Source organism: Chiloscyllium punctatum, chromosome 11 (genome assembly GCF_047496795.1).
Source record: "Chiloscyllium punctatum isolate Juve2018m chromosome 11, sChiPun1.3, whole genome shotgun sequence".
NCBI lineage: Eukaryota > Metazoa > Chordata > Chondrichthyes > Orectolobiformes > Hemiscylliidae > Chiloscyllium > Chiloscyllium punctatum.
Genome location: NC_092749.1, coordinates 62095487 through 62120807, shown reverse-complemented (window position 1 = coordinate 62120807; position 25321 = coordinate 62095487). Strand labels below are relative to the sequence as shown.

Here is a 25321-nt window from a genome sequence, read left to right as displayed (position 1 = left end):
ATAAATCCATAAATCAGAGGCATTTTGCAAGTGAATCAGTTGCACTGTCCGTCTTACAAACCAGTGGAAGCTTTCAGAGAAAGGCAACAGAACTTCAAGGACCTGGCTAACTGAAGCAGGATCATTTCAAAATCAGAATTAGGAAGAAAAGACCACTTGCAAAGTTTTTTTTTAATCTTCACCAATAATCTATTTCTCTATTTGTTTGTCTGTGTGTATGTAAAGGGAGTTTTTAAGGGGACTTGAGTTCAATTAGTAGTGTTAAATGACAATGACTTATATCTGTTTATTTGTAGTTATTCTTGTTTAGTGCAGAAACCTGGTCTGTGCTTTCTATCAATCTTGGTCTGAATGTCAAGTGAATTCAGGTACAGTGCATATCTTAAAAAAGCTTTAACATTTGGTACAATTTAATGACTTACAGTATGCAATCCTAGTGGGTTGTAGCAGAAGATAGATGCCAGAAGGTTAATGATAGTTCCAAAATTCATGGTTACACCACTTGAGACTATGAAGGAAGCTTTGACGGCAGGAAGGCAGGTGCACTTTCTAGAGAATGGCAAGAGAAGGCCAGACAGCCTCACTGTTTTTGGAATCCATGTCCCTGTGTAAAACATATCTTTAAAAATCAAGCTATCATTGAACTCTCCAGTTGGCCTAAATGAAATGACATAAAGTTTGCTTTACCAAAAATATTCAAAGTATTTGCTTGCAGGAGTTATTCCTGTCAGCTCTAGCCTTACACTGTGACTGGTCTATTGATTGTCAGTATCCCCTTTTATGCAGTGTTGGTGGATTGAATCCTCATGGCTGCATGCTGTACACTTGTCTTCCTTACCTTGCCACATTGCCAACATGTTGCGTGACTTTTGTTACTTGGACAGAACCGTTGCACGAGTGAAATGTCTCTTTATTGGCATCTTCATTGTCCTTCTTGTTTGTGTATTTCACATATAAGCATTCCTCAGTTCCTTGGCAACCTGTCCCTGGAAATCTAGGGAGAGGCAAAAATACTTGACTATGCATCAAGCTCTGTTCTCCCAATTACCCTCTCCTCCCTTGGTCAGTCCGAGCAGGAACAGCAGCAGCAACTGAGCAAAGAAGAGTGAACCTGGTGGTAAACAGAAGAAGCTTGGAGCTGAATCTAGGTGTGGAGCTCTGGAGGTGACATCATGATTCAAAAAATGACATCGGCTTAGTTGCTGAAGAACCAGGTTTGCAGACTGAGCGAATAACGTCTGGGGAGAGATAAAATGCTTACTTTGTGTTCTGCAAGGAGTAGAGAGCGGGAATGAGAGATCTGAGTTTGATGAGGAGTGGGTATGGTTGTCTAATCAGTGCCTGGATTATTGTTTGTCGTTAATAAGATTTATTTAGTCAATAAGGTTTACAATAACAGGAGAACTCAGCACCATGGAATGTTCTTCCTGCAATATGTGAGAATTCAAGAACATTCCAGTGTCTATCATGACTAGATATTCAGGAAGTGTGTTCAGTTGCAGATTCTGATTTGCGGTATGGAGCTGCAGATGTACTTACTATGGAGTATCCATGAGGCTAGAATGTCATAGATAGCATGTTTAGGGAGCTGGTCACATTACCTGTAATGACTATACTGACAGAGAAAAGTTGGATGACAACCAGGAAAATGACTAAGCATGGGGGTAGGCAATGTCAGAGTCCCCTGTGGCCATTCTCCTCTCAAACAAATTTTGGATACTGTTGCAGGCATGGTGTGTCAAGGAAAAGCAGCAGCAGCAGCCACCAGGCCAGTGGCACCATGACTGCCATGACTGGCTCTGTTGTATGGCAGGAAGGGTCGAAGTGTTGGTGAGCAATAATGATAGGGGACTCAGTGATCAGGAATAGGATAAAAGAACAAACATGTATACAGATAGGTGTTCCTGTGACTGCATGCAAGATTCCAGGATGGTGTGTTGCCTCCCTGGTGCCAGAGTCAAGGATGTCTCTGAGCGGGGACAGGATATTCAGAAGAGAAATGGTGAGCAGCCAGAGGTTGTGATACATATTGATACTAATGACATAGGCAGAAAGAGAGATGAGCTCCTGGAAAGGCAGTTCAGGGAGTTAGGTACAAAGCTGAAAAGTAGAACTTCTAGGGTTGTAATATCACATGCCAGTGAGACTAGGACTGGGAAGATAGTGCAGTTAAGTACATGACAAAAGAGCTGTATTAGGAGGGAGGGCTTCAGGTATGTGGATCATTGGGATGTCATTCAGGGCAGTTCAGACCTGTACAAGAAAGACGGGATGCACTTAAACTGAAGATACACCAATACCCTGGCAGGGAGGTTTGCTCCTGCCACTCAGGAGGTTTGAAACTGGTGTGGTGGGGAGAGGGTGGGGAACCAGAGCAGTAAGTCAGTAAGTAAAATGACCAAGGAGGAGTTTGGCACTGAGACTAAGAGGAGGAACAGACAGGGAGAGGTTGGTGAATACAATGGGATGTAGTATTAAGTATATTTGTTTTAATGTAAGGAGTATGATGAACTTGGATTAATGCACATAACTATAATGTTGAAGTTAATTTAGAGATTTGGTTAAGAGGGGAACCAGTATTTAAATGTTTCAGGCATGATATAGAGGGATGTAAAAGAGGTGGTGGATTGCATTCCTAATAAGGGAGTCTATTAAAGCTCTACTGAGGGAGGGCACCTTAGGTGACTCATGCAGTCAGGCCTTATGGGTAGAGTTCAGGAATAGGTCGGAAGCAATCACTTTTAGGGATTGTACTCAGGCTTCCCAAATGTCAGTGGGTGATAAAAGAACAAAAATGTATACAGATTATGGAAAAATGTGAAAACAACAGGGTTGTTCTGTGGATGATTTTAACTTCACTGGAACTTGCTTTGTGCCAGGGGCTTGGATGGGCAAGAATTTGTTAGGTGAGTCCAGGACTGTTTTTTGAAACAAAATGTAAATAGTCCAACCAAGCAAGGGGCCATATTAGACCTGGTATTGGGGAATGAGCCTGTCCAGGTGATTGAAGTTTCAGTGTAGGAGCATTTTGGGAACAGTGACAATAATTTTCTAAGTTTTAAGTTAATTATAGATATTGATAAGTGTAGTCCTCGTGTGAAAGTAACAATTTGGGTGAAGCCTAACCAATGCAATATTAGGCAGGAAATTGGGAATGTACACTGGGGATGTACAGTTGTTTTAGGGTAAATGTACATCTGGCATGTGAGAACTTTTCAAAGGTTAGTTGATTAGAGTTCAGGATCAGCATGTTGTTGTGAAAATGAAGAATAAAGATGGCAAGATTAGGGAACCTTGGATGACAAGAGGAATTCAGAGCTTAGTCAAAAAGAAAAAGGAGGCATACATAAGATTTGGGAAACTGAATGTAGGCAGAGCACTTGAAAAATTAAAAGATAGTGGGAAAGGACTCAAACAAACAATTAGGAGAGCTAAAAAGGTCATAAAAAATCTTTGGCAAACAAGATTAAGGAAAATTTCAAGGCATTTTATACATTTTAATAAGCAAGAGGGTAGATTAGGGAAAGGACAAAGGATGGAATGTATGCGTGGAATTAGAGAAAGTATGTGAGATCCTTAATGTATACTTTGCACTGGTATTCACAATGGAGAAGGACATGATGGATGGTGAGTCTCAGGAGGGTCTTCTGGGGCATCTCACTGTAATGAAGGAAGAGGTGTTGGGTATTTTAAAAAGCATTAAGTAGATAAGTCCCTGGGACCTGATGGTATCTATCGCAGAATGCTGAGGGAGGCAGATGAGGAAATTGCTGGGGCCATGTATGAAATCTTTGTATCCCGTTTAGTCACAGGAGATGTTCAAGAGGACTAGAAAATAGCCAGTGCTCTTCTTTTGTTTAAGAAGGTCAACAGCGATAATTTGGGAAATTATAGGCCAGTGAGCTTGACATCAATGATGGGGAAATTATTGGAGAAGATTCTTAGGAATAGGAATTACTCACATTTGGAAAGATGTGGTTCTATAGGCATCATGGCTTTGTGCAGGGAAGGTCATGTCTCAGAAATTTAACTGAGTTATTTTGAGGAAGTAACAAAGATGATTTTTGAGGACAGGGTGGTAGATGTTGTCTGTATGAACTTTAGTCCCTCATGGCAAGCTGATATAAAAACGTGAATCTGCAGTGAGCTGATGAGAGGGATGCAGAGCTAGCATAGTCATAGAAGACAGAGAGTAGTGGTAGAAGGGTGTTTTTTTGAGTGGAAATCTGTGAATAGTAGTCCTCCGCAGAGGTGAGTGCTGGAACCCTTGATGATTTATTATATAGAAATGATTTGGAGGGCAATGTGGGTAGTCTGATTAGTAAGTGTGCGGATGACACGAAGATTGAGGAGCTATGGATAGTGAGGAGAATTGCCAAAGGATATAGCAGGATATAGATAGGCTGGTGACTTGGGCCAAAAAAACAGCAGATGGACTTTAATCTGGACAAATGTAAAGTGATGCATTTTGGAAGATCTAATGCAGGAGGAAAGTAGACAGTAGACAGTAGAATTCTTATTGTATCAAAAAACAGAAGAACCCATGGAGGCCTTACCAACTCGACACCCAACCCAGACACCAAGAAGATCCAACTAGCCTAGGTCTGATCCCCGATCTCTCGACTACCAGACCCCGAGGCAGCCCGGCCCTATCAAGCCTGGCTCACTCACCTGCAGGAGCAGCAGGCTCACACACCAACTCCCAGGACTGTCCAGATGCAGAAAACCTACAAGGAAATCCAGATTTGACCTCCACAAAGTCATCAGGGATGTCAGAAGCAGTACTGGACCAAGTTAGAGACCAAAACCAACCAAACAGACTCCCGTTGCTTATGGCAAGGCTTAAACAACATTACTGGATATAAAACAAAGCAGAGCAAGATAGCCAACAAAGACACGTCCCTCCTTGATGTGCAAAATGCTTTCTTTGCTCAGTTTGAGCAGAATGCCAGAGATATGTGTCACCTTCCCCGACAGCTACAGACACACCTGTGCCCACTGTTATGGCTCTGATTTCAGATTGGACTTCCTCGAAGCCAACCTAAGGAAAGCAATGGGCCCAGACGAAGTCCCCAGATGACCACTTAGATCCTGTGCAGACCAATTGGCAGAGGCATTCACTGATATGTTCAACCTCTCACTTCTACAATCTGAAGTCCCCATCTGCTTCAAGAAGACCACCATCATCCCCATACCCAAAAAAGAATACGCAACAGCATTAATGACTACCGCCCAGTGGTTATGACCTCCATAATCATGAAGTGCTTTGAGAGGCTGGTCTAGGCCCACATCAACTCTAGGCTCCCAGCCTTACATGATCCCCACAATTTGCCTAAAAGACATAACAGGTCTACAGTGGACCCCATTTCCCTAGCCCTGCATTCATCCTTGGAACATCTGGACAACAATGACACCTATGTCAGACTCCTGCTCATTGACTACAGTGCCGCCTTCAACACCTTATCTCCTCCAGACTGACCTCCAAATTCTGAGACCTTAGTCTCAGCTCTGCCCTCTGCAACTGGATCCTCAGCTTTCTGACCTATAGACTGCAATCAGTGAAGATAGACAACTGCACGTCCTCCCACATTGGACCCCCCCAAAGGATGCATCTTTAGCCCCCTACTGTACTCCATGGACACCCACAACTATGTTGCCAAATTCCAAACAAATGCCATTGTAAGTTTGCTGACGACACCACTGTGATTAGACAGATATCAAACAATGACAAGTCAGAATACATCAAGGAGATAGAGGGCTTGGTGATTAGTATTAAAATTAGCAAGTCGTGTTTCGGCTGTGTAGAACTTAAGTTCAGCCACATTTGGAATATTGTGTTCAAGTCTGGTTGCAACACAACAAGAAGATGTGGAGGCTTTGGAGAGGATACAGAAATGGTTGCCAGGATGTTGCCGGTTTGGAGTACATTAACTACGAGGAAAGATTGGAAAAACTTAGTTTGATTTTACATAAATGTCAAAGAATGAGGGACAACTGGATAGATGTTTACAAAATTATGAGAGGCATGGCTGGAGTCTTTCTCCCAGGTAGAAATGGCAATTACAAAAGGGTATAGGTTTAAGATAAAAGGCAGTAAGTTTAAAGGAGATATGAAAGACAAGCTTCTTACATAGAGGGTGGTAAGTGCATGAAATGCGCTGTCAAAGGAGGAGGTGGAGGTGGATACAATAGCAATGTCTTTGTTCTTCCCACCCAAGAACTCCTTTCTAATTCCATTTTGAGATTTATATGTGTTAGAGAAAATGAACTGGTTTCTCATGGACTCAATCGTACTTGTTCAATCTTGAATCATAATCTCTCTCAGATAGATATGAGCAAGCACTAAAAGAACTCCTTCTAAGCAGTGTATCAGTGAGGGGAGGAAGCTTTGTAACCACTATCAGACTAACAATCTGCGCTTTTTGAGTTGTGTTGAAAATTCTGGCAATGTTGGTATAGGTAACACTCAAATATCAGCACTGCAAGGTGATTACCCAACTCAGTACTCTTTTCTCACTTTCTCCCAATAATCTTAGATCCCTTTCACCCTAAGAACTACACCTAACTCCTTTTTGAAAACAGTCAATGCTGGGGGGCTCAAATGCTTTCTCGGGCAGAGAATTCCACAGGCTCACTGCTCTCTGTATGAATATATTTCTTTTCATCTCATTCCTAAATGGCCTATCCCATATTCTTAGACAGTGAGCCCTGGTCTGGACTCCCCATTTAACAGGAACACCATTCCTCCATTTACCCTCTCTAATCCTGCTAGAATTTTAGAAGTTTCTGTGAGATCCCCACTCATTCCTTTAAATTCCAGTGAACATAATCTTATCCGATTTAGTTTTTCTTTACATGTCAGTTCAGCCAACCCAGGAATCAGACCGGTAAAACTTGTTGTACTCTCTCCAATGTTGAAGAGTGTGGTGCTGGAAAAGCACAGTTGGTCAGGCAGCATCCAAGGAACCCTGATGAAGGGCTTATGCCCAAAATGTTGACTTTCCAACATCACACTCTTCAACCCTGATCTCCAGTGTCTGCAGTTCTCTTTCTCCTTGTACTCTCTCCAAAGCCAGGATATCCTTCCTCAGGTAAAGATACCAAAACTTTACACAATGCTCCAAGCATTGTCTCATCAACGCCCTGTATAAACGCAAAACAAGACATTCCTGTTTCTGTACTTGAACTCTCTCAATGTGAAGACTAACATATTATTTGCCTTCTTCACTGCCTGCTGCACCTGCATGCTTACTTTCAATGACTGGTGTATGAGGACATCCAGGTCTTGATACATCTCTCCCTTTGGGGAGAAAGTGAGGACTGCAGATGCTGGAGATCAGAGCTGAAAATGTGTTGCTGGAAAAGCGCAGCAGGTCAGGCAGCATCCAAGGAACAGGAGAATCGATGTTTCGGGCATAAGCCCTTCTTCAGGACACCACACCAACTCCGCCCTCAAGCCGATCTCCGTTCCCGCCCCCACTCCCAGCTCCAGCTCCACACCAGATCCTAGCTCCCAGCCCTGCTGTGTTTTCACCATCCCTCCAGAACTACCCCTCTCTGAGGATGAAAGATCAGTTCTCAGCAGAGGCCTCACCTTCATTCCCCTACGCTCTCGGATTAACGAGTTCAACACGCGGCGTGACATCAAACAATTCTTCCGCCGCCTTCGCCTCCGAGCCTATTTCTTCAACCAAGACTCTCGCCCACCCTCTGACGACCCCTTCTCCCATCTCCAACACACCCCATCCACCTGGACACCCTGTGCTGGCCTCTTACCCGCCCTCGATCTCTTCATAGCCAACTGCCGCCGCGACATTTAAAAAAAAATTCCTGAAGAAGGGCTTATGCTCGAAACGTCGATTCTCCTGTTCCTTGGATGCTGCCTGACCTGCTGCACTTTTCCAGCAACACATTTACATCTCTCCCTTTCCCAATGTATCACCATTCTATTGAGACCATCACAATTTAATTTTATTTTTAAAATTCTGTTTGTTTTATGAGCTGAAGTTGAGAACTGAATGTTGAACTTTGAACAACAGCTTGTCTTTTTTAAATGGGAACAAGCAAATTGATATTGGAAAATGGGAACTGGCCTAGAAAGGTTAATATTGTTCTAAGAATATTGGAGACATTTTGGCACCAGAATGTGTTATGCTTGAGGACTGGCAGCTTGTCAGATGTTGTATTGGTCAATCAAGGCGAGGCCGGTGCTGACCAGCTAACAACAGATAAAGGAAGAGTAACCATAGATTGAATTGGTTTTTGAGTGAGCTTTTTGCGCAGAGAGTTGTGTGCTTAGAAGCTGCTAGACTGGGGAGCTATGTTTGAATTTTACTCTCTCTGTAGTTTATATTCAGTTAAAAAAATGTTGAATGTTCTAAAAAAAGAATCCCAGTTTATAAGAAATTTTCTTTGGAGTCTGCTGGAAGCTGTTTGCATTTACTTGTGACTTTAGAATTCAGGTAGTATATATTCCCATGTGTTTATGATACAACACATCATTCAAGGATTCCATAAAGACCTGATTCTCATTGTTGAAAGGGAAATTGAATTGGCAAATTACTACTCTTTTATTTTCTTTATAATTTAATCCTTAACTCTGTCTGTCTCTCTGTCTCTCTGTCTATGTAAATAATGGTAGTAATGATCAAAGAAGTTTAAATCATAGACATTAATTTTATGAGCGTGTTGTTTAACTTTGTTCTGCTAAAGTTACAGTGTTAATATTAAATTGTAAATTTCAATTTAAATTATAAACTTGGTGTCTGATATCTGTTGTTCTCAAAGTTTAATTAGGAACAATTGGGCAATTTTGAAGGTCGTCAAAAGTTTTAATTTCATTAAGTTGCAAATCCAGTATTAGTGAATTTGATTTGATCTGGTCTCCTTCCCTGTGACGATTCAGATAATAATCCAGCTTCCTGGTTTGCTGACATGATAACCTCATATTTATCCACAGGTTACTGCATCTGTCATTTTTTTTCCCACTCACTCAACTTGTCTAAATCATCCTTCTTGCAGCCCAACTTCTGGTCATATACAAACATGGAGATTTTACGTTTAGTTCCCACATCTAAATAATTGATATATGTTGTGAATAGCGAGGGTGCAAGCTATTGGTATCACACTAATCACTGCCTGCCACTTGAAAACAGACTTATTTATTCCTACTCTTTGGTGCCTGTCTGCCAAACAGTTCTCAGTACACTACCCCTAATCCTTTGGGGATGGGGGGGGTGGCCTCTCAGAGGAAAGTCACAATGGCCAAATTCATTATTCTGTTATTCTTCATTAAGCTTTGGGGAACATACAGCTTTGATAAAGGGTCAGTTAGACTCGAAACGTCAGCTTTTTTCTCTCCTTACAGATGCTGCCAGACCTGCTGAGATTTTCCAGCATTTTCTCTTTTGGTTTCAGATTCCAGCATCCGCAGTAATTTGCTTTTATTCATTATTCTGTGGTTGGCTCTGTTGTACAGGAGAGGAGGAATACATGGGAATGCTTTAGTGATAGGAGATTCAATGGTAAGGGGAACAGATGGACATTTCTGTAGTTGCAAATAATGTCTTGCAGCAGCTACAGGACATTCAGAAGTGGGACGGTGAACATCCAGTGATTGTGGTAAACTTTGGTACCAATTATATTGCCAAGAACAAGGATGAATCTCTCCAGGTACATTTTCATCTGTTATATCCTGGTATTCCTATTTTGAATAGCACATGATCCAGGGATCAACACTTTTGAGGTCCCACATTTTAACCTGCTTCCTAACTTTTTATATTCTGTTTATAGGACTTCATTAGATGTCCTACAGAAATGTCGGTCTGTTCTCCTTACCATTGAATCCCCTGTCATTATAGCGTTCCTGAATATTCCTCCTCTCCTGTGAGGCAGAGCCAATCGCAGTGCAATAAGTTTGGCAGTTGTGACTTTCTTCTGAGAGACCATTCCTCGTAACAATCTCCAAAGCAATAAATCTGTTTTTCTGGGAATTGGCCACAGGGGACTCATACACTGCCTGCCTTGTCTTCTTTCTCTACTGGCAGTCATCCATTCTCTCCTTGTCTGTGACACAGAGCCTTAGCTTGCTAGATGATGGGGAAATACTGTTTTCAAGAATGCTACTGATTTATAGCTTGTGTTACTAATATTTTTCATATTTTTAGAAAAAGCTTAAAGCCTTTAATTGACCTCTTTTTTTTTGTATGCTTTTCCCATGTGCTTTATGCCTTATCCAGGCCATTCTTTATGTGAGTGAGTGTAAGAATCTGGTAGAAGTAGTATAATGTAGAAAAATGTCAACTTGACCAATTTGCAGCAAGAATTGAAAAGCAGCATGTTATCTAATAGCAATAGATTGGAGAAATCCAGTGCAGAAGGATCCTGTTATATGATTACTGTGGATGCTGGAATCTGAAAGGTTAGGATGCAGCCACAGAAAGTGACTCAGAAGGCAAAATGGACTGTTGTCATTTATTGCAAGGGGAATGGAATATAAATGTAGAGATATTTGTTACAACTATACAGGACATTGGTGAGGCCACACCTAGAATACTATTTACAGTTTTGGTTTCCTTATCTTGGCATAAAATCAGATTGCAGGCTAGATTTCTTGGTGTTTAAAGGTAATGTTTCATTGTCGTGTTTGTAGACATTTATATTTACTGTTCATGTTCTATTTAAATCTGTTGTTTTTACACTGCCTGTAGTCATTCTGAAATGTTCAATATTATTTTATTAGTGAGTCATTTAATATTACAATAGTTTACAAAATAGGAAATAAATATTAACACAGCATGTTTGACAATTGTACCAAGCATCTCAATTTTACATTGTTCAGCAAGAGTTACCTCAAAAATTTTGAAACAAGGAATTGCTGCTAAAACAGAATGTAACTTGCTCCACTTTCCCGAGGTGGGGCAGGGATTATGCCACTGAATGTTAGAAAAATAGTCTCAATTATTTTGAAGTCAATCCCATATTCATGTAAACAGGATTACAAAACTTGTAATTTTTTTCAAATTTATCAGTCTTAGTAACTCAATCTTGTCAATAAGTCAGATAAATAAGGGGTTTGATGTGCTTAAAGTTTATATTTAACAAACACAATTCAAAATTTAAATGCTGCTCTTCTGGAATAGTGGATCTTGCTAATACCAGCTCTAAAAATATGGTGTGAGATTCTGTTGATGCTTGTATTCAATCAACTGACATTTCGAAGTATGTGTTCCTGTTGCTTTAAAATGCAGTTTGCCAGGATCATCAGCAGTGGTTCTTCCGGATATATTGGATGAAGTTGAGAGCAAAAAAAGTCCTATTTCCCAAAAATGTGTTGAATGAGATTCTCACTAGTGAGCAGCAAGAGGCCTATTTGCATACATTAGCATGTATTAATATCTTATTATTTCTTCATTTAACCTCATTAAAATGCAATTTCCTATCTTCCACTTATCGGGTAGACAGTAGATATTGACAATTCTACTCCACTCCTCTCCTCATCCAAAACCTTCCCCCATCCTCCCTTTATCTGCAGCTCCCCTTACACCCACCCCCAGTCCTGAAGGGTTACATCCGAAATGTTGACTTTTCCACTTCCTGACACTGCTTGGGCTTGCTGCCGGACTCTTGCTTGTCTATCAGACATGGAAAGAAGCAGTAATAACTCTGTCTGGAATAAACTATTAAAGATAAGGACAACCTTATATAGGAATTGAAAACAATTAGCCATGTTTAGGAAAAGAGGGAGATGAAACTGATACATGAACAAAACTGTTTTGGCATCTGCTCAATAACCGGCTGCATTAAGTCACAAGGGCAACTGGTTATCCTGCAGAAGAATTTAAGGAGTTAATCTCAGGAAAGCTGTGTGCTCAAATAGACAGTTCAGGTCAAATGTTACAAGGAACAAAGAAGCTACTTCTGATAAAAAAAAGCAAGCTGTAGTATTGTGGATGAAAGAATCTGAAGAACCACATCATAGACCTAAAGACTGAAAATCTGTATAAGAATCCAACACCAGAACAGCCCAGTAGCAGAACTTTGAAGATCAACACTACACATGGGCAAAATCCTAGACCTTCAGAGATAGATACTGTTGGTTAGAATCATAGTTAAATTCTACCATTAATTGGGGAGTAGCCAAGTTGAATTGTGAGGCTTGATTTGTTTACTTGAGTGATTGTATTTTGGTTGCTACATGCATGAAGTTTAAATCATTGTTTTAGTACTTGATTGTCTTAATACATAACCAAAATAAAGGTAGTTTGTGGTGCTTTACCCACAACAAATAAGGTTCTGCAATTCAATGCTGTACAATGGACCAGACTGGCACCTTTCATTGGAGTGCTGCTGCAACACTTTTCACCCAACTCATAGATTCTCCCAGGCTGCCTCATACACCTTGTTTTCATAGTGCTCATTCACTCTGCATCTGCTTGGATGCTCATAAAATCCCTGCCTTGCGTTTTTGTATCTTGACCCCTGAGCCAGTCAGAACAGGCTCGTTGTACTTCTGACAAATTGTTTTTCAGTGCAGACACAAAGCCAGGCAGCTTATTCAGTGGTCAGTTGTGTGGCTGGACATGTTGTTGTATGGCACTGTGCTACATCAATCTCCCACGCGCACCATAGTCTGTAGTGTAGTGGCATATACATTGCATGTGCTGTAAACAAAAGGCCATATCTCAAAGTCTACAGTGAGTAGTCCTCAGTCAAATTAAGGGAGGCACAGTTAAGCCATTGGGTCCCAGCATAATCAGTTAAGGGCAGCTTCCCCTATCAGTCTTGAGGCTTGGACACACTTGGTTGACCATCCAGGGTTCTCATGGTCAGAGGGTCATTTTACTACAGTGCATGGAGTGGGCCAAATCAGCATCTTGGGTCCAGCACATCCAGAAAGGGATGTCTCAAGATGTCAGTTGGGGAACCGTACTGATCTAATTCCGTGGTGTGCTCACTCATTATTCGGGGCTGTTCATCTACTTCAGTCAAAGGGGTTGGGCCAAAGTCAGTCTTGGGGGTCTGACCAATAAAATTCAAGCAGAGATTATCAGGAGTCACTGTTGGTGGAGAGAATGTGGGGAACAAAGAATGCTGGGATGGAGAGGATAATAGTTATAAAGGGTAAACTCAACATATAAGGAGGGAGTCGATATAGCATCGAAAAGAATGAAATAATGTGGAAGGGTGAATCATTGAGTCAGCAGCACTTCCAACTCTAATCTACTGAGATGTCAGTGTCTGAGTTGATGCAGGCTGCAGAATGCTGTCGACTTGTGCTTCCTCTAAGACATCTGTGCTCTCTTTCTCTGTGGTGGAGGAAGGGGGTCTCTTGTAGGGCCACCCTCTTGGCAACAGAGACAATGCCACTTTTGCCTGCAGCAGACAAAAGATAAAATGCATTACAAACGCGGTGGCACAGTGGTTAGCACTGCTGCCTCACAGCGCTAGAGACCTGGGTTCAATTCCCACCTTGGGCAACTGTCTGTGTGGAGCTTGCATGTTCTCCCTGTGTCTGAGTGGGTTTCCTCCCACAGTCACAAAGATGTGCTGATTAGGTGAATTGGCCATGCTAAATTGCCCGTAGTGTTAGGTGAAGGGGTAAATGTAGGGGAATGGGTCTGGGTGAGTTGCTCTTCAGAGGGTCGGTGTGGACTTGTTGGACTGAAGGACTTGTTTTCACGCTGTAAGTAATCTATATAAAAAAAAGAGGTAAAAGTTCTGGCATATTACTAATACATTCACAGTAGGAGCAATGGGAGATTAGCACAGCAATGGATAATGCTTCTTACTAGGTTGTCAGGACTTGGATATTTTGATGTCTCTATAGGACTGGTTGGGATTTGTAGAAATGAGTGAGGGAAGATGTTGTATGCTATAGTGAAGCATGAACCTTGCAGGGAGGTGGGTACAGTAGCAGATATAGTGTGACTGTTTGATATCAGAAAGAAGATGGAAGCACAGTACATTCCTACCCGATGAGCTCGATGCATTCTATGCTCACTTTGAACAGAAGATCAGGAAAACAATGTCGCCTATCTCAACACCTTTGGATGCACTTGTACCAATGGTCATGCTCTGGGCGTTAGATTGGTTTTTTTGAGAGTGAACCCATGGAAAGTAGCTAGCCTGGTTAGATGCCCCGGCTGTGCACTCAGATACTGTGTGGACCAGCTGGCGGGAGTATTCACAGACATCTTTAACCTCTCCTTACTGCGATCTGAAGTCCCCAACCACTTCAAGAAGACCACCACCCTCATCCCAGTGCCAAAACAAAATCATACAGTGTATCTCAATAATTGCCATCCAGTGGTGCTGACCTCCATAATTATGAAGTGCTTTGAGAAATTAGTCATGGCTCACATCAACTCCATCCTCCCAAACTGCCTTGATCCTTTGTAATTCGCCTACTGGCGCAACGGATCTGTGGAAGATAGCATCTCCCTGGCCATATAATCATCCCTGGAACATCTGGATAACAAGGATACCTACGTCAGGTTCCTACTTATTGACAAGGTAAAAACAATGACTGCAGATGCTGAAAACCAAATACTGGATTAGTGGTGCTGGAAGAGCACAGCTGCTCGTTGGATGCTGCCTGAACTGCTGTGCTCTTCCAGCACCACTAATCCTACTTATTGACTACTGCTCCACCTTCAACACTATAATTCCAAACAAACTCATCTCTAAACTCTCCTCTCTGTAACTGGATCCTCGACGTCTTGACCCATAGACTGCAATCAGTAAGAATAAGCAATACCTCCTCCACCATAATCCTGGACACTGGTGCCCTGCAAGGCTGCGAACACACCCTCTACTGGACTCCTTGTACACCCATGAGTGTGTGGCCAAATTCCTCAACAACTCCATTTACAAATTTTCCAATCACACTCCTGTTGTAGGGTGGATCTCAGACAATGATGAGACAGAATACAGGAAAGAGATTGAGTGCTTCATGGCATGGCATATGACAACAATCTCCTCATCAACAGCAGCAAAATGGAGAAGCTCATCATTAACTTCAGGAAGTGGAGTGGAGGGCACACTCCTGTCTGCATCAACGGTGCTGAGGTGGAATTGGTCGAGAGGGTCAAGTTTCTGGGAATGACGATCACCAACAATCTGTCCTGTTCGACACACATCAGCAAGACAGTCAACACAGCACAACAATACTTCCACTTCCTCAGGAAGCTAAGGAAACTCAGCATATCCAAAAGGACTCTTACCAATTGTTACAGGTGCACCACAGAAAGGATCCTATCTGGATACATCACGACATGGTATGGCAACTGGGAGGAAGGAACTAGAGTCATGAACACAGCCAATTCCATCAAGCAAACCTGCCTTCCATCCATTGACTCCGTTTATACTTTCTACTGCCTCAGGAAAGCAACCATATAATTAAAGACCTCTCCCACCTCAGTTTTACTCTTTCATCCTCTTCAGTCAGGCAAAAGATATAAAAGTTTGAATATATATACAAACAGATTCAAGAACAGCTTCTTCCCTGATGTTATCAGACTTTTGAATGGATCTCTCACAAACATTAGTTCTGATCTATCTCTCTCTACACCTTCTCTGTGGTTGTAACACTGTATTCTGAGCATGTTCTGCTACCCTGTTGCACATTGTATGGAATGATATGCCTGCATAACATGCAAAACAAACCTTTTCAGGGCGTCTTGGTACGTGAAAACAATAAATCAAACTCAAGCACTCACCCTGAAGGAGCAGAGAAATTCATTGACCTCCATCTTAGATGACTGGATATTCCTAAGAATGAAGGGAATCTCATTGACCAGGAGAAAATGAGGACTGCAGATGCTCAAGATCAGAGTCAAAACGTGTGGCAATGGAAAAGCACAGCAAGTCAGGCATCATCTGAAGAATTCCTGATGAAGAGTTTATGCTCGAAACATTGATTCTGCTGTTCCTCAGATGCTGCCTGACCGGCTGTGCTTTTCCAGTACCACACTTTTGGACCCCCATTGACCAGATTGACAGCCTAAGACAAGGCAGGTACTCTAATGTTGTGGTGTCCTCTGCTGATTTTGAGGTATGTGGACATCTCTGTGCCATCTTGACCACTAGGATCTCCAAACCCCTGTCCACAAAGTGGACACCAATTTACCCTTATCTGTTGTCTCCAGGACTTTTCAAAGGGATCAAGCAGATTGCCAGCACTTGGAATGGGTGCACCGCAGGTTTTGAAATGTCCAGTAATCCTGGAGCTCCTGGCTGTTGCACACACATTGGCCTTTGGTGAGTAGGAAAATAGGATCAGCTTTAGGGGAATGGTAGATGGTTAATCGGGGGATTTTGGAATGATTATGTGAGAAAAGCTATTAGGCCTCATAAGGAGAAGCCATTTATGGAACTCAACAAATGAAACACTTGGCCAATTTCTGATAAGATTCAGCTACTGTCACAACTTTGGGTTTTTGGTGCATGACTGCATGCTGCAAATTGTGATGCAGTTTTCCACTTTTGCAACCGCAAAATATAGCCCAACAACTCCATTGTACAGATGTTTCTGAAGAAAAAAGGTACTGACCAAAAGTATCCGTGAAAGTGGAGCTGTTAGAGCTAATGGATAGAGTGAAATTGATAGGCAAATGTAGTGGAATGGCTGGTTGTGGTTAGAGTGGTTAAATTGACTAGTCTGGATGGTTTGCACTTCAGGTAACTAGGGGCATTTGGGATGTATATAGCAGAAGAACTTTTCAACCTTCCCTAGGTATGTGGGGGGAGGTCAGTGGATTAGAAAGCAACAAATGTAAATTCCTATTCAAGAGTGAGAGAATTAATTGTCACTACAGGTTGGTCAGTTTAATATCAATGTTGAGTAAAGTTTAGAAACAATAATTAAGGAAAAACGTGACACACTTGGAGAGGTTCAAACTAACTAAGGATTACCAACGTGAATTTGTAAAAGGTAGTTGGTGCTTGACTTATCTGATTGAATGTTGACGAAGTAACATAGCAGGTTGATAAAGGGAATTCCGAGGTCGCTTTCCATTTTAAGAACATTTGACAAAGTGACACAAAAATAGCAGTTGAACAAAACTGAAGTTCTTGGAATAGGCAGGTCAGTGTTAGATTGGATAAAGAAAAGACAAGGAAAGAAAGTTATGGCAAATGGTTATTTTTCTGACTAGAAGATAGTCATCAGTAGTGATTCCAAAGAATCAGTGTGAGGCCCACCATTTTAAAAATTATAAATAAATGACTTTGAAATTTAAGTACAGGTTAAAATTTCAAAATTTGTTTTGATATCAAACTTGAGGTGTGGCAAATTGTAAGAAAAATACTATTTGACTTCAAAAGTACATAGACTGACAAAATGGACAAACAAGTAGCAGATAGAATTTAACACAGTAATTAAAGTGACTCATTCTAGCAAAAGGGATACAAAGACACCAAATGCTTAATGGTACTGTTCGAATGAATGCTAATGGGTGGAGGTTAGGGAGAGCATGTACACGGACTTTTGAAAATGACACTTCAAAAGTACTTAGCAAAGCATATGGAATGAGGTTTAATAAAGTTATTTGGCTAAATCTTCTGATCTCTGGATGATTGGATACTGGATCTATGACTAAAAATGTTTCAGGACCCTATTGAAGTCAAAATGCATGGACCTATATGGTAATTGTCAGAGAAGTTAAAATATCTTATAGACAATTCCCCTTCTCTTCAGGACCCTTAGCCAATGTTTCAGATTCAAAGCTGGTGTTGGATTCTTCAGACAATTCCACATTACTTACCTGAATAGTTACCTAGGAAATATTAAGGCAGATTAAAGCCTAGGTTAATACCCGGGTAACTTCATAACTGCCTACTCAATCAAGCGCTGATCCTTTGGCTATTCTACTGACCACTTAATTACTTGCACAAGCCAAGTACCCCCATGGTTATCTGACTATCCCCTGACCAAACCACTCACCTACAAATTTCCACATCCATGGTCTTTCCAGCTTCGACTTTATCTTCTCAACCTACTCACCCTACCAACGTAATAAATAGATCAGTGGATGAATCAATAACATTCAAAGACTATATCCTCACATTTGCCCCACAGCATTTAGTGCCATAAAAAGGGCATTGTCCTGCCTTCCCCAATTATACTCGATGAAGTTTCCTGAGGGATGCTGTGCTGTACATTTCTTTGACAGATGTGCTGCAAAAATGTGCTGCAGTATGAAAGTCAAGGGAATCTTAGACCATGGCAATAATCTGCTCATCATTTCTGGTGCTCAGAAGGTGTAGGCCATTGACTGCAAAGGCAGGGTATTTTAAACTCTGGTTAAGCCACAACTAGATCACTGTTCAGTTCTTATCACCACAATTTAGGAAGGATGTGGATTTGATATGTTGCAGAAATAACTGGCTAGGTAACATCATCAGTGGCGGCCTCCGAGTGAAGCGAAGCGGTTTTCTCCTGCTTTCTATTTATATCTTTCTCCTGGATGGGGTTCCTGGGGTTTGTGGTGATGTCATTTCCTGTTCATTTTCTGAGGGGTTGATAGATGGCATCTAGATCTGTGTGTTTGTTTATGGCATTGTGGTTGGAGTGCCAGGCCTCTAAGAGTTCTCTGGCATGTCTTTGCTTAGCCTGTCCCAGGATAGATGTGTTGTCCCAGTCGAAATGGTGGTTTTTTTCATCCGTGTGTAGGGAGAGAGGGTCGTGTCTTTTTGTGTTCGTGTATCCTGGTGGCTAACTTTCTTCCTGTTTGTCCGACGTAGTGTTTGTGGCAGTCCTTGCATGGAAGTTTGTAGATGACATTGGTTTTGTCTATGGGTTGTAGTGGGTCTTTTAAGTTTGTTAGTTTTTGTTTGAGAGTGTTGGTGGGTTTGTGTGCTACTAGGAATCTGGGTCTGCAACGTAGATGACACCTTTGTCATCACAAAACGAAACAAGATAGAAGAGACATTTAACATCATCAACAACACCCTCACAGGCATAAAGTTCACCAAGGAGGAAGAAACCGACAATAAACTCGCATTCCTGGATGTCACAGTTGAAAGAAAGGACAATGGAGAACTACAAACCTGCGTATACAGAAAACCAACAAACACTGACCAAATACTTAACTACACCAGCAACCATCCCAACACACACAAACAAAGCTGCATCAGAACACTATTCCAACGAGCCACCACACACTGCAGCACAGACGAACTTCGGAAAACAGAGGAGAACCACCTATACAACGTATTCAAGAAGAATGGATACTCAAAAAATACAGTGCTCAGATTCCTCAAGAACAAACCATGACAAGCAGACCAAACACAGCCAGAAATCCTAACCACCTTATCATACATCAAAGAAGTTTCAGAAATGACAGCCAGACCACTAAGACCCCTCAGAATCCTAGTAGCACACAAAACCACCAACACTCTCAATCAAAGACTAACAAACTTAAAAGACCCAGTACAACCCATGGACAAAACCAATGTCGCCTACAAAATTCCATGCAAGGACTGCCACAAACACTATGTAGGACAAACAGGAAGAAAGTTAGCCACCAGGATACACGAACACCAGCTAGCCACAAAAAGACATGACCCTCTCTCCCTCATAGCCTTACACACGGATGAAAAAAACCCACCATTTCAACTGGGACTACACATCTATCCTGGGACAGGCTAAGCAAAGACATGCCAGAGAATTCCTAGAGGCCTGGCACTCCAACCACAACGCCATTAAAAAAAATACAGATCTAGATGCCATCTATCAACCCCTCAGAAAACGAACAGGAAATGACATCACCACAAACCCCAGGAACCCCATCCAGGAGAAAGATATAAATAGAAAGTAGGAGACAACAGCTTCGCTTCATTTGGAGGTCACCACGATGATGTTACCTAGCCAGGTAATGAATCTGGATATCAAACCTACAGCTCAGTGAGCAAACCTACACCCTAAACCTCAACCTGAGCTACAAACCTTGCAGTATGAAACTTCTTGCATGGTGAATGGGCATGACTTGAAAGTTACATAAACACAAAGGAAATGTACTGGCAGGGCTGCAGATATAAAGGGAGAGAACAGAATGGAGTATAGGTTTCTTGTGGTCCAGTGGTATGTCCCTACCTCTGGATCAGTAGGTTTAGGATCCTGTCCTGCCTGTTCCAGAGATGTGTCATAATGAATACTTTGATTAAAAATACCTAGAACTCAGGATGTTGCTCTACAGAGGACTGACATGGGATTAATGGACCAAATAGCTTTCTTTTCTGCTTTAATAACTCTACAGGCAGAGTTTTACTAGGCCACAAATGGTGGGAATGGAGACGGCCATGGCAAAATTGTAGAAGCTGTGTTAGTATGGCCTCCTGATGCAGGCTTGTCACCGAGATAGCTCCTTAACGTACATGTTCAGTAAGGTAATTGGATTTATGCTGCTCAATGCCTGCCCTCAATGTCCCTAAATTAGCAGTTAGCACACACATTCAAAAGAAGAAAATTGTCACTTGGTCACATTAAGCTGGGTGTTCTTTCAATATTGGCAACTGCCGTTCAAACAGAGTGAGGGTTCTTTTCCTGCACTTCTGCTACATCAAATCTGACTTGAGCTTGCTTGAAGCTGAGTGGGTCCATTAAAAAAAATTGACAAAACACTATCAAAATGACTTCTAAGTAAAACTTAAATTCCATAGAATGTTAAAATTATAGGTTGGATATCAAATTGGTAAAAACAATCACTGCAGATGCTGGAAACCAGATTCTGGATTAGTGGTGCTGGAAGAGCACAGCAGTTCAGGCAGCATCCAAGGAGCTTCGAAATCGACATGTTGGGCAAAAGCCCTTCATCAGGAGTGGTTACACTGCATAAGCAGGTGGCGGTAATTAATCTGATTAGCTCTGTTTGTGGCTACTTACTCCTGGAATTGCACAGTCATCCATTGCTGATCACCGTCCTTAATAATGATCAGTTCAAAGGCACTGGCAGAGCATCAATAAGTTTGTTGATGACATGCAGACCTCAGACACTATCCTAATTAGCTTGATTCTTCTATATGGCTCTAGAACTTGGATTACATACAGATTCTACCTCATGGCCCTGGAGAGGTACCACCAATGTTGATTAAGACAGCTTCTCCACATCAGCTGGGAGGACAGATGTATTAACAACGGTATCTTCGAAGCAGCTAATAGCACCAGCATCGATGCCATGATCATCCCAAACCAACTCCGTTGGGCACTCACCTGCTAAGGATGCCTGAGCTTGAACTACCCAAATAAATCTTCTTTGTTCCATTCAATGAAGGCACTTGAATGAAAGGCTGACCTAGGAAGCGTTTCAAAGATTTCCTGAAGGCTTAATTCAAGGAATGCAATAAAGATGTCAATGTTTGGGAGGCTCTCATTCGGAAGGAACCAACCTGATAGAACCTTTTGTACAAAGGGACACTTCTTTAAGAGCAATTACAGAAAAGGAACCGGACATAGGAATGCCAATGACCTCGATGAGACCAAGGACCAAATCCTCTTCCCAGAAACACCTGTGAAACATGTGATTAGAGATATGATTCTAGGATTGGGTTCATCAGCCATATAAGCACTCAGAAGTTTTGACCAATTTCTTAGATGGACAATCGTACTCATTAGTGAGTGATTGCTATCACTGAATTAGTCTGAAGCTGAGCAGAAGGTTCTACAATATTGAAGATCCATTACCAATGCCATGTTGGTGCAGAAATGCAGAACATTAACGTTTTGTGTTGATATCTTGTGTTCATTCCAAGAATACAATTCTTGGAAGTTAGATAAACATGAAGGAAATCTACTGGCAGGGCTGCAGATATAAAGGGAGAGAACAGAACGGAGTATAGGTTTCTTGTTGTCCAGTGCTATGTCCCTACCTCTGGATAAGTAGTTCTGGGATCCTGTCCTGCCTGTTCCAGACATGTGTCATAATGAATACTTTGATTTAAAATACCTAGAACTCAGGATGTTGCTTTATCTTGTATAAAGGCTTTAGTCCAGCTTTATTTCGAATACTGTCTCCAATTGAAGTTCCTTCACAAGGTGGTGTATGTAGAGGCTCTGAAAAATGTTCAAATGCAGGTCACTAGCTCGATAATTAGTTTTGAAATCCACAGATGTCAGGAAGGTTTACAGAACTTTTATTGAGAAAAGTGCATAATTTGTGAGGACATGATTGAGGACTTTAAAATGACAAAGGGATTAGACTAACCTAGTCTTACAATCCATCAACTACATGTTTTGCAATAAGATTTTTCTGGCAAAAAGCATTTACAACAGACAGCTTTGGATAGGATATTAACACCTAGCTAATGAAAGTAGCCATGTAAAATTTTGGATTTGGTTTAGATTGGATTATAAACTAGTACAGCCAGCAAGATAAATCCACCTGTAATTTGGCAATATTAGGCACCCTCAGAAATGCAAGGAAAACTGGTATGGAAAAATAAAATTTTGTGCACACAATCTTAGCCAGTTTAGATTAATACATATTGCTGCCAATCATTTTAGCCCTGCATTTAAACTGCTGTGGTTCAATGCTGGGGATAAGTTGGTAAGAATCTTTCCGAAGTAATGAATTTGGTGATTACATACAACAGTTGAACACTGAAACGATATATATTGAGGCAAAGGTTTCTACAGTGTACACAAACCACATTTAGCTCTAAAACAGGAAGGTTTATTGAAACTTATACAAGAATACCCATGGCACAATAAGTTTTAAAAGCATTTAATGACATCGCACATTTTAACAGATAGGGTAAAACTCTACAGGTGCAGTCCCATACAACGGAAAGCCTGTTGTACTATTTGACTACAGGCCCAGTTTTTGCAAGGATTCATTCCTATTATGTATCCTGATTGTGCAGTAAGATGAATTTTTCATTACAATAGTTACAATGACAGAAATACACACTATGTATCAAATAGTAAGATAATATAGCAAAATTATGACACAGTGCTTTAGCCAACAAGCAAATAACCATTTGAGTAACATTACTTTTCCAGATAATGAATCCCCACTTCAACACTTAACATCAATGCTTTGAAAGGTTTTAATATACATCTAAGGTTTTATACTTTGTACTAGAATTATTTGAAACATACAGTATAATGCAACTGAGCAACAAAAAAGGAAGTTAAAATTACAGATTATTTAAAAGTGAATCAGTATACTAATTCATTCTTATATACCAACATTCTTTATTCACGCTTGCTGCACAAAAACCCAATAGTTTCTGTTAATATCTGCTGCCAGGCTAACATGATTTTTATTTAATTAAAATGCAAATTAATGCACATTTGCCTTTTGTCATAGCAAAGATGATACAATATACGTTTTAAATAAATGTAAAATGGAAGTTTCTACTAGCCAAGACTCAGGAATAGCAACTTTGATAAATGGAGTTGGACAAGTATTTTGGATCTTTTTAATCCATATTCCATGTGCACAATAAAAGATTTCAAAAGCATTGCTGCCTTGCATTCCAGTAGCACATGGATGTAAGTTGTTTTATTTCCAAGACAGCCTCACAAAATTGAGGAGAAATTTAGATATTTGGATCCTAAACTACATACAAATCATCAACAACTGGCCCTTTAATTGTAAATGAAAACTGCCAAATGCACCTCACATTCTAGAGATTAAGCAACTCTTTGATGATCTCCATAAATTAAAACTAACTGGCTTGAGGTACATGAGGCACAAAGTATAATGCACTGGTTCTAAATGCTCATGCTGGAGTTTTGTTGATAAAGAAACGAAGGCTGTTGAGCTGCTTTACTTCTTCTTGCCAAACAGACTGAATCTCTTCTCTTTGTCTTTCTCTTTGTCTTTTTCTCGTCTCCCAGGGCTGGATTCCCCAGTCAAGACAACACTGGCTGGTAGGGTCTGTGCACGACTAGCTGCTGGGGTACTCTGACTGCTTGGAGTTGCCTCACTCTTGTCTGTAGACACAGTCGAGGTGATAGCTTGAATCCAGCTGTTCATTTCCTCCTGTTTTAAAAAATGGAGGTTGTCACCAAGTTAAAATATTTTATCAAAGTGTGCAAATTATCTTACTTTGTAAAGTCAGGAAAACTGAAAACCAGCTTTCTGTCTTAACAACATTGGCTATTTATTATAAATAATTTAACCCTAGCTGCAGATAAACAACTAGGACTGTTGACATGTAACTATAGGAGCTATAATTTTAAATCTCTTATAAAACACTTCCTTAGACAAACATATAGACAAACACAGACAGAAAAAGTGTTATGGGTGGAAGGAAAATCTGCAAAGGCATTTTAATGGCCTTGATGTTCTTCGACCTCTCTTTTCCAGATACTTTCACTTCCTTGCCATGTTTGGAGAGCAACTATGCCACAAATTGTTAAGTGTCTGACTTATTCATCAAAACCAACAGCTTACACCGACTGATGGGAGAAAATAACTGGCTTTCTTCAAGCTTCACTTACTTTTATTGCAGAGACACACTAATTCTCCTTCTGGGGAACCAATGGCTTTTGGCAATATTGTTCACATCCTCAAGCTGTCCAGTTACCCAGGAACCAACCATATAGTTATTGGCAGAGAGACAATTTGTCAGCTACAACTGGTCACAGCTCCACGAAACAATTAGCTCTTTGTTGCCAGCCAGGACTCATTTTGTACACACCCCCAGTGCCAGTCTGTCATCTGACTCATATAATCTCAGCAGTGTTTACCTCTTCTCTCTTCATTGCAGTTACAGCTACAGTTTCAGCTGTGGCCTTTTCCTTTTGAGTTTCCTTTTTTGACTCATTCTTACAAGTTCTGATAACTTAGCAATTTCTGGCATTCTGACAAACGTGACCCACCTTGTGACAAAAAAAAACTTTGGCTTTTGATTTTTTTCCTCCACCCCTAGTACTTTCTGATTTGAGAAGTCATCCTGGGAGTAGCTATCATCTATGGACGACATCCTTACCTTCCCTTCAAACACACATTTTCCAACCTTTCAAATTTAAGACTCACATGACAAAAGTTGTATGGATCAGCTTGTAATTACCAGTCATACTAATGCCAATCTTTGATCCTCAAAGTTGTGAGAAATGAAGCTCACTGTTCAATAATTTCAGTCTGAGTCAAATTCTGAAGCAGTCTTTATTCATACGTTCTTGCAAGCCTGGGTGACCACAAAGTAGGCACACTTCTGAATAATTTTATTGCACATTTTTACAGTTTTCTATGAGTCTCTCTGTACCTCCCCTTTTACCTCATGTGTGACAGTTGTATTGCTCTGTGCATCTGCTAATCTAATCGGCTTACCACATCTGTCTGGCCTGTTAGCGTACAACCCCATCCCCCCC

General features: G+C 41.0%; 1 protein-coding gene across 4 annotated transcripts in view; it reads right to left on the bottom strand.

Moving 5' to 3' along the window:
• Window positions 1-22705: 22705 nt before the first annotated feature.
• The window catches only part of sptbn1 (spectrin, beta, non-erythrocytic 1), a 289393-nt gene continuing 286777 nt past the window's right edge, over window positions 22706-25321 (bottom strand). For all 4 annotated transcript variants that reach the window (XM_072580913.1, XM_072580911.1, XM_072580912.1 and 1 more), the window contains one exon: window positions 22706-23987. In XM_072580913.1, coding sequence (XP_072437014.1) covers window positions 23772-23987 — 216 coding nt within the window. In that variant the 3' untranslated portion in view covers window positions 22706-23771. The remainder of the gene's footprint in view (window positions 23988-25321) is intronic.